The 14,496-nt window shown below is 41.1% G+C and overlaps 1 protein-coding gene across 1 annotated transcript in view; it reads left to right on the top strand.

The window, feature by feature from the left end:
• The first annotated feature begins 8,931 nt into the window (after window positions 1-8,931).
• Window positions 8,932-14,496, top strand: part of LOC138593454 (cytohesin-3-like) — a 36,722-nt gene continuing 31,157 nt past the window's right edge. Inside the window, exon 1 of the mRNA XM_069664468.1 lies at window positions 8,932-9,255. Coding sequence (XP_069520569.1) covers window positions 9,237-9,255 — 19 coding nt within the window. The 5' untranslated portion in view covers window positions 8,932-9,236. The remainder of the gene's footprint in view (window positions 9,256-14,496) is intronic.

Raw genomic sequence — 14,496 nt, 5'->3', positions numbered from 1 at the left:
TAAATACACAAAAATAGTCAGTATTTCTAAGCTATATCTCCATGTACAGCTGCATAAACAAAACAAATTCCACTAAATGAATTCATTTTGAGTCTTTGAAGTCTGTGCACGGCCTCTGGATGCTCCCTGCTAGCTTCCTCTTATCCTGCACGTTGAGCTGTGACAGAAGGAAATTCAGCTTACTTCAGGTTGCTTTCAGGCTCTGCTCAGTTTGTTTATTATCCAGTGGCAGCAGATGTGAAGCTCCCTAAAAATAACCTTCACTTTTGAAGAAGTCCTCAGTCTGCACTCACAGCGACATGCAGCATACGCACAGGTTTAGTCATCGCATGAAACGGGACTTCTGTGTGTGCAGCGCTGGTGTCCAGTCCCATCTATTTGGATTCTTTTTTTTTAGATGACATTCTGACTATCAGCCATGAGTTATTTCTGAAATCAGATTCGATCAGATGCACCAGAGCTGAGTCACATTCTGCTGTAATGGACATGATCGGAAGTTTTGCATTCTTCTCCCTGTTGGAAAGATGTCCCACGTGTTTCCTTTGACCTCCATTTTCAATCTGTGCTTTCTTTCTCCAGTTTCTCTTCCTGCCTGCTCCACTCTCTAAACCATTGTGTGAAAGGAAGTGTGTCACGTTACTTGTGTGTTTGCTTTAGCAGGAATGTGTGTGGGACTATTGCAGATGGTTTTCACAGGATTCAGGAATTCCTCGGACACTCGACAGGCTCAAGTCTTGGCTTAGAGTATCTATTTGTACATCGATAGATATTCAGGGTCATATTTTCATAACCTATTCCGCATATTTAATTCGCGGCCATCTTCATTAAATTTAAACTTAAGGGTGGGAATCTCAAATGCTGCTATAGTCGTTTTGTTTTCCAGCTTGTAATTCATATAAATGCAGAAAATCCAAAAACCTTTTAAAATAATTTCATCGCTTTTTGTTTGATCAGAAACTGAGAATATATTAGTGAAAATCCGGAGGGAAATCACACAATGTTTAACAGTAAAACAGCACATTTGATAACTGGAGCTACCATTAGACAACAGTAACAGTAACATGAGCATTCAACGAATTATAAGCTAACATTACCATTAGAAATTTCTAGCTACCATTTCCGTCAACTAGGAGTTTCTAACAATTCTGGAAGCTAGGAATTTGTATCGTGTTATACTGTCTACTGCCGCGAACATTTTCGTTAGCTAGGAATTTGTATCGTGTTCTGCTATCTACTGCTGCAAACATGTCTGTTAGCTAGGAATTTGTATTACGTAATACAAACAGTAATGTTAGCTAGGTAGTGGTTGAATGCTAACATTAGTTTAACGGTAAGTAGGTATCAAATATGTTGTTTTACCTTGTAACATGGCTTCATCTCCTAGTGGATTTTTTCCTTCTCCATTATTTTTTTAGTTTATTAATCAGGAAGCTTTGAAATGTTAATTTATTTTTCAAATCCCATTGTTTATATGATTTGCAACCTGAAACACAGCAGTGCAACATAAGTATAGCATTTTAGCTTCCCACCATAAGTATTACGTTGGAGGAAAATAGCCATGTGAAAATGGTGAATAGGTAGTTGGTACTTTTCTCAGTGACACACAATGTTACTCAGCCTATGAATAATCAGTGCATCTCAATAAAAACAAATCAGACTTTAATACAGAGTACTGAAGCTGTACGGCTCAGCATTTCCCTCATTATAACAGTACGGGTCATGAAGCAGGTTACGTGCTTACAAGGCTGCTGTCGCACTACAGCAGCCAAAAGATGCACTGGATGAATCCGGCTCCTCGCAGCACTGGGTCATTTCCTTGATGAGTGCAGCAAAAGTTCAGGGCAAAATAATTTGGGATGATCCTGTTTGGAGGGGAAAAAAACTTGACAACCGCAGACTGAAGAGTAGAACTTGTTCTATGCTCTTGCTGTGGGGTAAAATCTGAGTGTAATAGCAACAATTTTCTGTTTCAGGTAAGAATAAAGTGAGAATCCACATACACACAAAGAATGTCTCTTTGATTGTTTTTTGGTCTATTTAAGCTGCTGTAATGAGAAAAATTGCATCTTACACTACAATATAGGCAAAATCTCAACATGATACACCTGTCTAAATTTGGCCACTTATGAACCCGAAGAGAAAATTCACGTTACATCACCATTACCTTTTTTTGTATAACTTTAAGGATATTTTTATGTTAGCTTTTCCTTTAAGGCAGGGTTAACTGAATTCTATGTTGACAAATTGTTTTTACAACTATGTGATTGATGATTTCAGACGTTAATGTGTCCCAGAAGACGAATCTTTCGGACTTTGTTGATCTCTGACTTTTAATCTAATGCCAACATGAGGTTGGCATTTAAGGCTCAGAGTAAAATGTCTTAATTATTTGATGGATTGCCATTAAATTTGGTAAATACATTTATGCGCCCTCAGGATGAATTGTGATGAATTCGGTGATGCTCTGACTTTTCCTGTAATCGTTGTCAAAAGGAAAATTACACAGAAAGTGCAGTAACTGTAGAAAATTGTTAACTTCTGAGGACAGCGTGCATTCAAACGCATAGATGTTGTAGGGAGACGCCATCGCAGTCAACTTCCTGTCATTTCCCGGATTAGTGTATTGGCGCCCATATTGTTTCCACATTAAGACTTAAAGCTCATGAACATATCAAAGTTGGAAGAACAACTTTCCAACTTGGGAAATGGGACCATCCCAAAAACACATGTCTCCAGGATCAGATAATATTTCTTGCTTGTTTCTTCATTGTAAAAATGAGTCAAGTCATGTCGTTAGTTGACTACCCACTTGATTTTCATTTACAAAGACATATCATCCAACTGCCATAGGAGCCTAACCCTATAGCTCTCACATGCATGCACACAGAGTGTACAAGTACTGTATTCAGACTGCAGCACATGCACGTGGTCGTCCACTCACCAGGGCTCCGAGTCAGTCCATCCACTGCACACGAGATGTTTTAATTTGGCTGACATATGCTGCCTCATCGGGACCCGCTTCCAGTGAAATATGGAGTGCATCCATGCAAAGTTTCTGCTGGCTTGGAAATGGGGAAGAATAAATATAACTATTACTAGCGCAGGCAGAGATGACGTCAAGCTAAGGCCAAGTTTAGGGGTCAGAAATTAATCAGAAAGGCCAGGCCAAGAGCAAGAACTTCTGTCCTTCATGTCTATTTCCGAATAACTTGGTAGTCTGGTCTTCATTTTGAAGACAAATACTTCATTTCCAAATGTTCCTGGCAAACACTCTGCGCATTGTAATAAGCATGAATTAACTCAAGTGTTTCATTGATTGGAGGGAAAATAATTGAATTGAAGGATGGAGAGAGAGAGCTCTTGCTGGACTCCACCCTTTCTGTTCCATTGAAGCTGGAAATGGAGCCTCTTCCTGTTCTGGCCCGGACGTCTGCACTCAACAGCGGATTATTCCCAAAACTGGCGTCCTTCACTTCCATAACACACACACACACAAACACACACACACACACAAAACCCCCTTTACTTGTTTACAGGTCAGAAAAAGTCGAGAAAACTAGAGCTGGTGATGAAGACATCATGTGTCTGATCGGGTTCTCTCTGGAGAGATGAAGCCGGCTCTGTTTGGTTCCTAGCTGCAGGCGGGCCTCTGAGGGTGTGTGAGGAGGAAAGGCTTCATGGGAAAAGCCTGCAAATTAATTGGAACTACAATTCCTGTTGAGTCATATTTGTTTATGCCTCAAGCTTTTAAGGGGGGAAAAAAACATGAGACCATGAATATTCTGTTCTAGGAAAGAGAGGACGTTGGGTTTTACTGTATGTCTTCATTCAGAACATTTAAGTGAGAAGGACAGTGTTTGAGGACATGCAGAAAACAGTCGTCTCAGTATCATGATCAGATCGTAAGACTTGGACTTTATTTGGGAGTGAACTAATCAATATTTAAAGATCATCACACCGTGGCAACCCTGTGAGCTTTGCCCTTTATCATTTGACCTTTACACGCTGAAGAACTGAACACTGTGCTGTTTTTCCTCGCTTTAACCAAAGATAGATTTCTAAGCATATTACAGTAAGTCATCATGTCTTTCCAGTATCCCTGAGGTCATTTATGGCTTATGAAACAATGGACACGCATCAGTTATGTCAGCGTGTCGTACTGCCAGTAGGTGGACTTTGAAAGCAGGAGAGGTGAGCTGAGCGTGGACCACAGAGAGGAAGAAGTGTGGGAGTGGTGTACTAGTTTCCATACTTGTTGCGTAACAGTTGAAGCTTTGCATGAACATAAGGAAAAGCCAACACACTCATACTTGCACTGTATAATTCACAGCTATAATTAGACGCTTTAGCATGTACATACATGTTTATGTTCATCACTTGCACTTACAATGAATACATAAATGAGTCTAATGAACAGACCACACTGTAGTGGAGAGGCAAAGCCGTGTTGGCTGTGATGCTGCAGCTGATGAGTAGTGATGCTATCTCCTCTCTAAGTGCTTGTACAACTCGACATACAGAATCATGACTCCTAATAAGATCAACTCATTACAGTTGCGTCTATTACAGCAGGAGTCAGGCTTTTTTAGAGGCCGCAAAGGTAAATATCGTACTTCACATGGAGGACAGCAGCAAAACATATACATGTCATGTTAAAAGACCAGATAAAGGTCAGTATTTTGTTACAATGGGCTCATTTGGGTCAACTTCTGCTTGCATGATTAGGGGTACACTATGTAACAAAATAACATCAAAAGGACACTGGTTGGCCTTCAGGTCTCTTGGCGCGTTAATTGGTCTGTTGTGCCGACAGAGGTACTCATTACAAATCCTGCAATTTAAGTATTATAACCAAAATGTACTTCAAAGGAAAAGCACTTATTTTGCAGAAAATAGGCCCCTGTGATTGGTTTACTGAATTACAACTAGGGGCGGTTGTTGCTCAGTGGTAGAGGGTCGTCTCTCAATCAATCCCCGGCTCTACATGTCGAATTGTCTGTGGGCAAGACACTGAACCCCAAATTATGAATGCCTATAGCTCCTGATTGGAGCTTTCTTATCAGTTAGGTCTTTCCCATCAGTGTGTGAATCGGTGAACGTGACATGTTGTGTAAAAGTGCTTTGAATGGTCGGAAGACTAGAAAAGCACTATATAAATACATTTTACCATTTACATTATTAATGCATACATGAAGGATTGCAGGAATTTACTGTCTACTTTATTAATTTGGTTGTTTAATCTGTTAGTTACCAACCTGGCCCCTCCAGGGAGTCACAGGATAAATCTGAAGGGTTAATGAGATGATTAAGAGATGGGGAAAGATGAAAAAATAAAACTTGGACATAGGCTTATGTCATATTTTGGACTTTAATCTTTGCTTTTGGGAAATATTGGAAATATTGGAATTTCACCTCTTTGTGCTTGTGCTTAAATCATATGAGAAGTTAAAGTGGTAATCTTGAGGATCTCAGTTTCGTTATCTTTGGCGGCACCTGTGGTGATAAATGGTAATTGTGGGAGCACACTTCCCAGATATCTTAACATTGTCGCATGTGTGACGTCCACAGTTGGCTCCGGTTGTCTGAGCGTTGAATTTGTTTCTTTTTCTTTGGATTTTCACTTATTGTTGAAGTTGTATCTGTAGTCATCGATCTTTTCTTTGTTTGTTCAGCCATAGTAGATTACTGTTTACTCGCAACACTTGCAGAGACCGGAAAAGCAGCCGCTTAGCTCCGCCTACCCTCTCTGGCAGACCAACCACTGCTGGCTGATGGAAAACGCGTCACTGACTGGGCGTCACTTGTGATTTTTTCAGCGAAAGTTGCCACAGACACCCAGTCTGTAGTTCTGCAAATGATAGATAGTGACTTAACAGACATTTATCTAAATGAAAATCTTTGAGATTATTACTTTAAGAGCAAATAGGTTGTAGAAGAAGAATGGGAACTGCTAGTTTCATCTAAAACTATATGTTCTATTTTAATAATTTATCGTGTGTTTTACTGTGTAACAGTTTATTCTGAAAGTGTCCTTCTGTGTAATAACTACTTGCAAATAAACAGAGTAAAGGTACTATAATCTACACTGAGTCAAAAAATGAAATGAAGAACGAGTACATCAAATAATAAATCGTAGGTTGCAGTTCTTAAATAAATGTACTGAGTAACATTCCACTTTTGGAAATGATTTGACACAGGTCAGATCAGATCTTATAATACAGTTTTTGGTGGATGAGGGCACGGGATCACATCACTTCCTTCCTGTAACTTTCCTCCATTGTCCCTCTGAAGAGCTGAACAATGAGTCCTCAGATCACCTCCCTTCCTGATCTCTGGACCACATGCTGAGTCCTGCCTTCATATTCCTCCTGCAGCGCTTCATCACTGCTGGTGCGGCCGGGTTCATCCCTGGAAAAGCCTCAGTGAGTCATGAGCTCGGCTGGGCAGGGTGGTACGGATGGGAAGTACCGCGCTAGAAAGCTTTAAATGGTGACATCATGCCTGCGTCGCTCATCAGGAAAGAGAGGCGGACTCATGAGGTCAGAATCAGAGACGCACGATTAACATAGAGTCAACTGAAGGTGTTCAATAAAGTTTTTATACTTTAAATATTGTGATTCATTTTGAGCCTAGATCTGAATAAAAGCAAAGGCATGTTTCCTGTCCTCATCAGTTCACCTTCACATCATTGATTAAGCTGTTTAACCCCTAAACGAACTTCAGGAGTCTGACCTTTGACCTTAAAGAGGCCCTAAACACAGGCTGGAGGTCTTGGTGTTTTGACAGTTAGTTGCAGATGGATTTTCTTTGCCGCCATTTATCTTGCTGTATCACGTCTGGTTTGTTATATCCATTTTAGGTAATGAATCAAGATGGTGACCGACAACAAATGCTACATTACGACTCCACAAAAAGCTTTGAATCGATTGGTATTTATGGTCAAAGTTGACAGGCGACGGGTGTTTCACATTCACAGATGATAAATTGTGCCATTGTGCGTGAAATCCCTGAATTATAGTCTTCACAAACCAGTGGCTACAGCTCACTGTGCTGCGTCGGAGAGGTCAAAAGTTCAGCCCATTGATGTCAACAATGCCTTGCAGCCATTACAGATGAAGTGTGGAGGTATTCTTCAGAGACATGATAAATTAAGTACTTTAAAGAGGAAATATTGTGTGCAAACATTCAAAGGTCTTGGTAAAATTAAAAATAAACATTAAAGTAACCACAGTCAATGGCACATGTAGGAAATATTGGCTATTTTAACCACTGCTTAGTTCAGATTGAAGATTCATTCTTGACAAAACAAACTCGTCTTAGGGTCACATAGGAGCTGTTTTCGGGCTTTTGATCATATCACGATTGTCCTCAGATGTTCACTTGCTACTTGTCACTAAATAGTAAATGCTAGAATGTTCTCGTTAGTCTAGGAAGATGTGATAACAAAGAAACAAGGATGAATGAATTACCCCGGGGTCTTTGCCTACAGGGTGGCTAAAGAGGTCAAGTAGGGGGCCTTAAGTGACTGTTAACACTTCTTGTAGTAAAGTCAATGAAACAGCACAAAAAGACCACAAAGAGATGAAAACAAACATGCACAAACAATGACAAAAAGATACAAAATGACAACAACAACAACAACAACAAAAAAACAACCACAAAGATACAAAATAACTAAATTGTAAAGTGTATTGAGACCATTTTGCATGGTGATTTTGCACTTTAAATAAAATCGACTGATTGGACTACAAAGACAGAAGAAACAAAACGCAAAACGACCAATCATAGACAAAGAACAACTTCAAAGAGACATAAAACAACCACAAAAAGAAACAAAACAACTACAAGAAGACACAAACAACTACACAACAAAACAAAACAACTACGAAAAGAAACAAATCAACTACAAAATGAAACAAAACAACCTTAAAGAGACATAAAACAACTACAGAAACAAACAAAACAACTACAAAAAGACACAAACCAACAACACAAAGGAACAAAACAACTCCAAAGAGACACAAAATAACAACACAATGAAACAAAAAAACCACAAAAAGCCAAAAAAAAAAGAAAAAGAAAAAGCTGATGTTTGAGGGGTGAGGGGCCGTGTCATGTCTTGTGTTTTACTTGTCTTTTAATCCGTACATGGATGTAAAGCTCCTGAACAGATACTAATTTCAACAAATACTTAATGTCAATGTTGGCCTAAATATCGGAGAATCACTAATCCACAACATCAGAACAAAACATTTACAGCGCATTATTTCAGTATGTCGTAAAAACTTTATTGTTTTAAAGCTAAGTTAAGGGACTCCTATCTTTTATGATATTTTTATTCATCAGTGCTTTCTAGTGCTCTGTCAGTGCCGCAGATGCCCAGGAAAGCTGTAATTCAACCATCAGTGTAACCAAGTTATCTGAATCTAGTTGCAAATAAGGGGGAACAAATGCAAAATGCAGCCACACAAGTGCTCTGTGAAATCTATTTATAGCTAATGGAGTGGGAAATAATTAACATACACCTTTGTGTTCAACTTCCAAATTCTTGATTAGATCATTTACTTACAACGTGCCCCTTTGAAATCTGATGTAACGTTTTAGCGTTAAATGTCACTGAAAACTATACAACTAAATTAAGTTTTTTAAAATATTTTTTAATAAACAAAAAACATTTAGTAAGACACGTTTTATGTAAATGTTAGGAGAGGTTCTTAATTACAAATGTAAGCATGGTTGGTATTTTATTGGTTGTATTTTTAGAATGAATATACTTAAATTAGACTACTTTTAGTGCTCCCTCCTTAGTGTGTGTGTGTGTGTCTGTGTGGGGGTGTTATTAGGAGGGAGGGGCGGGGCTTCATGACGTCGCCGCGGTTGCCGTGTAGCTCATGTGAATGCAGACGGAGCAGCCGGAGGATGGAGCAGAGACCAGAGAGAGAGATGTCTCACATCGCGGGCAGACACATCTGAAATATCACAGCTACAATTAGGACCCTGCCCATAATTTACACCCACACTGCGGCTTTTTATTCTTCTTTTCTCTCTTTTTTAACCATCATTTAACCGCTGACACATGCGCACGAGTCCACTTCACATATCTGTCTGTCAACACACCAGCTCCGGCTGTTTGTCAAAGAAAATCCCGTTGAAAATCAGACAGTAAAATTCATTTTCCGCGAGGTTTGAGTCGGACACACCTTCTGCCGGACTGCCCTGTCACTGCTTCAATCAACATGGATGAAGACAATCACGGTAAGGCTGTTTTTCCCTTTCCACATTGGTTTCCTCTCCCCCCCTACAGCCCGTGTGCATGGATGGATGGATGTGTGAGTGAGGGGACACGGAGGTTTTTCAGGATGTACCTTGAAAAACAACCAGAGTCTGTTGTCATGATGTAAAACCTGACAATAAAGCAGCATTTCTCTGAATAACAGTGCGACTCGCAGGTGAGAAAGAGTCTGTCTTTCCCTGTGCAGGAACATGCCCAGAAACGCTGAAGTCACGGTTTAAGCAAAACAAAACAAAACAAAAACTCTGCAATATTTTTTATCATGCATGCAGCTTCACCATCTGTTTGATGTCTTACTGCAAGGCTTTGAAGTTGCTCTCACTATCTCTTCGCTCTGCTGGAAGCCTGTAAACTGGTGGAAATTGATAAGAAATCTGGCTGGCAGCCTTCCATATGGAGGATAGACCGAGCAGGGATCTACTTCCTGTTGCAAAAATATAAAAACCAATGAAATGTGCGTCTCTATTGTCCTATTTTAGAGATTAACCCACTTTAAGACATGATAAGGTCCCGGATTTACTACAAAAGCTGCAAAATAGTGCAAAATATTCTGTGTGCATCGATACAAATGAAGTTCCTTTAAGGTCAATAAGGTTTCCTAACTATAGGGATGCTATAGGTGGAGGTTAAGTCAAATAAAGTCACATTGGCTGCTATATAAAAGCTACCAAGAAATTACTCTTAAAATATACTGGAACAAAAGCATGTGGTGCCTCAAACCTGCCCGTCTAACCCGGATTACTGCTCACATGGTGGCTGCTCTCACAGTCCCGTATCAGTTATCATATGATAGTGCTGCTGAAACAAGCACACAGTTTGCTCCTGAGCAGATAATCCAAACCGCCTTGTGGACTGAGGGGCCTTGAAGGCAGTGTAGTGTAAACAAATGGTTATAGTCTGATAAGAGTTTGTCAGTTAAACTGTGAGAGATTAGCACAGACGCTCATCTGGACTTCCACCTCTTACCCCCATATTGGTCTCATGTCTGAAGAGTCTGAATATACCTCAAGCGAGACGACTTTTCCTGAATTCAAATGAAAGTGGGAAACGTGCAGTTTGACCTGCTTTAGTGATCTTAATTAATAGTTAGGCATTCAGGGGCTATGATGTAGTAAAAGCTCTTTAAGTCTCTCTATAATCCTCCTTTTCATGTCCGTAGATTATTATACACTCTACATGTTCAATGGTTTTTGGATTTCTTGAACTATGCTGTGTTAATTCACGGTCCCCAGAGGATGAGCCTAAAGCTTTTGATGGCTCTTTGCTTTTCCTTTAAAGCGGCCGTATCTTTTAAATGGATATTCTCATATTTTGCATGGGTTTCACATTTTGGGGTGTTTATTGTTCACAGTGAAAAAGTGTGACATTTTTAAAAAGGTCGCCTCTGAAATGAGCCGCTCAGAACAGCTGCAGGTTTCTACGTAGAACCTCGCTTTCGCTGAAATCGACCAATCGTCATTCTCCGTCATTCACCTCAGGCTGCCTTCTTGCACTCGCTTGTAGTCAAGTTGTTGTCAAGATTTCAACCTACCATTCCTATACCTCCTGGCGATTCCGGTTCATACATATGAGGCAGAATAACCTATGCTAGAGCAGCCATATTTTCTACACCTTTGGAGTGGGGGAGGGGCTACGCGGTCACTCCAAATACTGTCAGCCAATTGTGGCTAAGGTCAGACCTTCGCATGGCAAAACAGCTTGTTCGTTTCAGGAGGAAGGAAGGGGCTCCGAAAAATAATTAAATTAAAATATGTATGCAATTTTTAAAACGAGACAAACGTTATTGAGAAACATTTAAACAATACAAAAATTGAATTGAAATACGGGCACCGGTTTAGCTCAGTGGTTTAATCACACATCCCATATAGAAGCTACAGTCCTCGAGGCTACACTCCCACCCTCGGCCCTTTCCCACACGTCGTCCCCACACTCTCTTCCCCCGTTACCCCTACAAACAAACAAGTGTAATGGAAATATAGGCATGCAAATGAGTGAGAATATTCATGATCCCGGGAGGAAGAACCCTTCATGTTTTGGACACTTAATTGGCTTTATTCCGTTAAAACGAAGTGAACTTGCACAAGAGATCTGAAACCACAAAGATTCTCACAAAAGTACGCTACTAAATTATGGTGTTGGATTGTTCTACTTTACCTGATCCCACATTTAAAGCACAATTTAAGCTGAATCTGAGACGTTTCCAACAGTTTTATCTATATCCGAACAACTCTTTTTCTATTCATTTGTGAGTGTTTCAGAGGATTGTTGAAAGTAATAGGATTCAGAAAATCACTGTTTAGGATTTGAATTATATCCTCTTTGTAATATGGATCATAAGGACTCACTATAGGCATAAATGGCCCCTCAGAAAATAAGTGAATCACATGTTCTGCCTGCACACCCGCCATACATGAGGCCGGTCAAAGAGATACTGAATCATGTGACAGGATGTCAGAGAGCGGCGGAGGCACGCTGCCTGTGATCAGGCTGGAAACATACGACACACACTCAGACAGATTATGTGCAGCCCTGCGCCGTGTGTGAATTATTCAAATAACTTACCATAAATGCTAAAGTAATTAAGTGCTAGTTCGCTCACTGACACCCTCACTGCCTCTCGCACACACAACACTTAACATTTTCACACGCACACCTTGATACGCTGCTATCACAGCGCCGCCACTTAGAGCTAAATTTGTCTCCAACACTTCCAGGAGCTGAAGTTACACCTTCATCAAGAGAAGATCAAACGACATGAGTACAGGATGATGTCAGAGCGATTTCTTTATGACCTGAATCCAGCTAATGACAAGCTTTGCTTATTACTCCGAGGGCCTTTTTCTGCATGACAACAAATGTGCACATTAGCACGTTGTGTGTGCATTAGGGACGATGCTCTCACGCCTGCCTGTACTGTATGCATGCAAACATGTGTGCAAAGTTGGGGCTATAATTTGTTCTGCATCATTGCACGAGCTGAGAACAGCAGAGAAAAGATCCAACAGATGTCATGATATCCTTTAGGATTAATAAATTCTACAACTAGATAAATCTCCCACAATCCACCACTCCTGAGGCTCAAACAGGGACGGTGAAGTTTCAGAACTGAGAGGGTTTTGGAGATTAGAAGTGGACATCAAAGCTGCTTAAATGGGTATTTTGACATTAACAATGAACAACAATTTCATTAAGAAACATTACTCGTGGAATAATGGAGCAACGCTGCACACATGGCTCACATATCTCAGTTAAACGGAGCTACACACTGAGTGAAACTATAAACTAAAACATGGAATTCATTAGTGCATGTTTACGGCACTCGCTAATCAGACCTCTCTGCTCCGGTTTTACACGCCGCGGAGCAGACAGGGCCTGGTTGAAATTTAGCAACAGGCTCGAAATCCTACAAGTTTTTATTACTCATGGGGCTATTTTTAGCATCACCGTATAGCTGGATGGAGAAGTGGAAAGAACACAGAAGCAGAAATTGGCTGGAAAGCAGTTCGCTGAGCGTCTGGAAGGAGGCCCTGGATTTTTAACACTTGGCTTCTTGTGTTTTCTCTTCTTTATAGCGGCGTTGTGACGCTTCAGCCAGGGGATAAATAAAGGCAGAGTACAGGGCTCGACTTTTAGAAATGTTTTGCACCTGATTAAAGACATCTGTGAGGACTGAGGCTCCTAAACAAAACATGCTTTATGTTTAAAGGTAGTTACAGCCAGGGGCGTGTCCAGGAGATGCCCTGGGGAGGCACGGCCCCCTAAAATCAGATTGGCCACCCCAAGTGCCACCCCATAATCCTCAAGGACGTTAGCTATCTTCCTGATCAGATGCGCAACTTAATTTCAAACCAAGATGGGAGATGCACCGTTTTTTGTGAGTCCTGCTCACGGTGGTGCAGTGGTTAGCGCTGTTGCCTCACAGCTAGAAGGTTCCTAGTTAGAAGTGGACCTATCTGTGTGGAGTTTGCCAGTTCTGGGTTCCCTCCAGGTACTCCGGCTTCCTCCCACAGTCCAAAGACATGCTAGTTCATTGGTGACCTGTGATAGATTGGTGACCAGTCCAGGGTGTACCCCACCTCTCTCCCAATGACAGCTGGGATAGGCTCCAGCCCCACTGCGACCCTTTACAGGATAAGCAGTATAGATAATGGATGGAGGAATGATACCTTGATGATGATAGTTAAAGTAGATATGAACAGTGGATCTCATGAATCTCATGTCCCCCCTGCATGGGTTAGTAATGCAGTTGGGCCACCCCAGTCCAAAAGTCTGGATACACCCCTGCAGACGCCACCAAACGCGCTAAAATGTTTGTTAATGGTGTCCTGTGAGGTTTCCTTGACCATATTTCCTGTGTGAATGTCTTGATAACCCCTCTGTGTCAGTCAACACTCTTCTGTCTCTCTGACCGTGGGAAAGCTGAATGGGAAAGGCTTTTCCTTCAATTCTTCTCTCTTTGGGCTGAATGTGTGAGTGCGTGCTGGAATAACAAACCATATCAGACTGCAGCTCCGATGTTTTGTCTGTCAGAGGATTTAAATGGTGCACACACGGCCGTGTCTGTCCAAAGGATCATCATTGATCTCTACTTTCAATGAAACACCTCCCTTAGAAAGAGAAATTCTGCCTTTCTTCTCTGCGTTTTCGTCATTATCTCCTCACACTTAATGGTCATCTGAGTGTATGCAGTTATTTCATATCACATTCGCCCCAGCAGGCATGAAACCCAAGCTAATGTGGCTTTAGAGAAAATGTGAATAAACATACCGTGTGTGTGATTTCTTGGCGTCATTCTGAGGGGGATTAGTCGGTAAGAAGGGGAAGTTGATGTGATTAGGATACGCTCTTTGTTGTGGCTCGAGGCTGAGTGTGTGAGAGGACATGAGGCAGTCACTCGAGGCGAGATTTGGATGCTCTCTAGCTACAGTTCGCCCTGGGAGGCTGGCTAGCTGAGTGTAAGTGGTCGGTGCTGAATGGCTAGACAACAGCCGAACTGAGCTCAGACATCTGTGTCTGTCTGCATCTCTTTCATCTACCTAATGTCGCCCTGTAGACACGCTGCAGCGCTGCATACGGAGACGGCTTATAGGTCAAATGCATTACAGCTGAAAGGATGGTTAACAATTAATCAGGAACTTTTCTGGGGAAATTCACTGGTTCCAACCTCTTAAACATTTTCCGGTCTCATTAGTGTTTTATTACAG

Source organism: Semicossyphus pulcher, unplaced genomic scaffold (genome assembly GCF_022749685.1).
Source record: "Semicossyphus pulcher isolate SPU_LCO1_2020_fin unplaced genomic scaffold, fSemPul1.0.p SCAF_16, whole genome shotgun sequence".
Lineage (NCBI taxonomy): Eukaryota > Metazoa > Chordata > Actinopteri > Labriformes > Labridae > Semicossyphus > Semicossyphus pulcher.
Note: the sequence above shows the minus strand (reverse complement) of the source record. Positions and strands in the feature narration are given on the sequence as shown.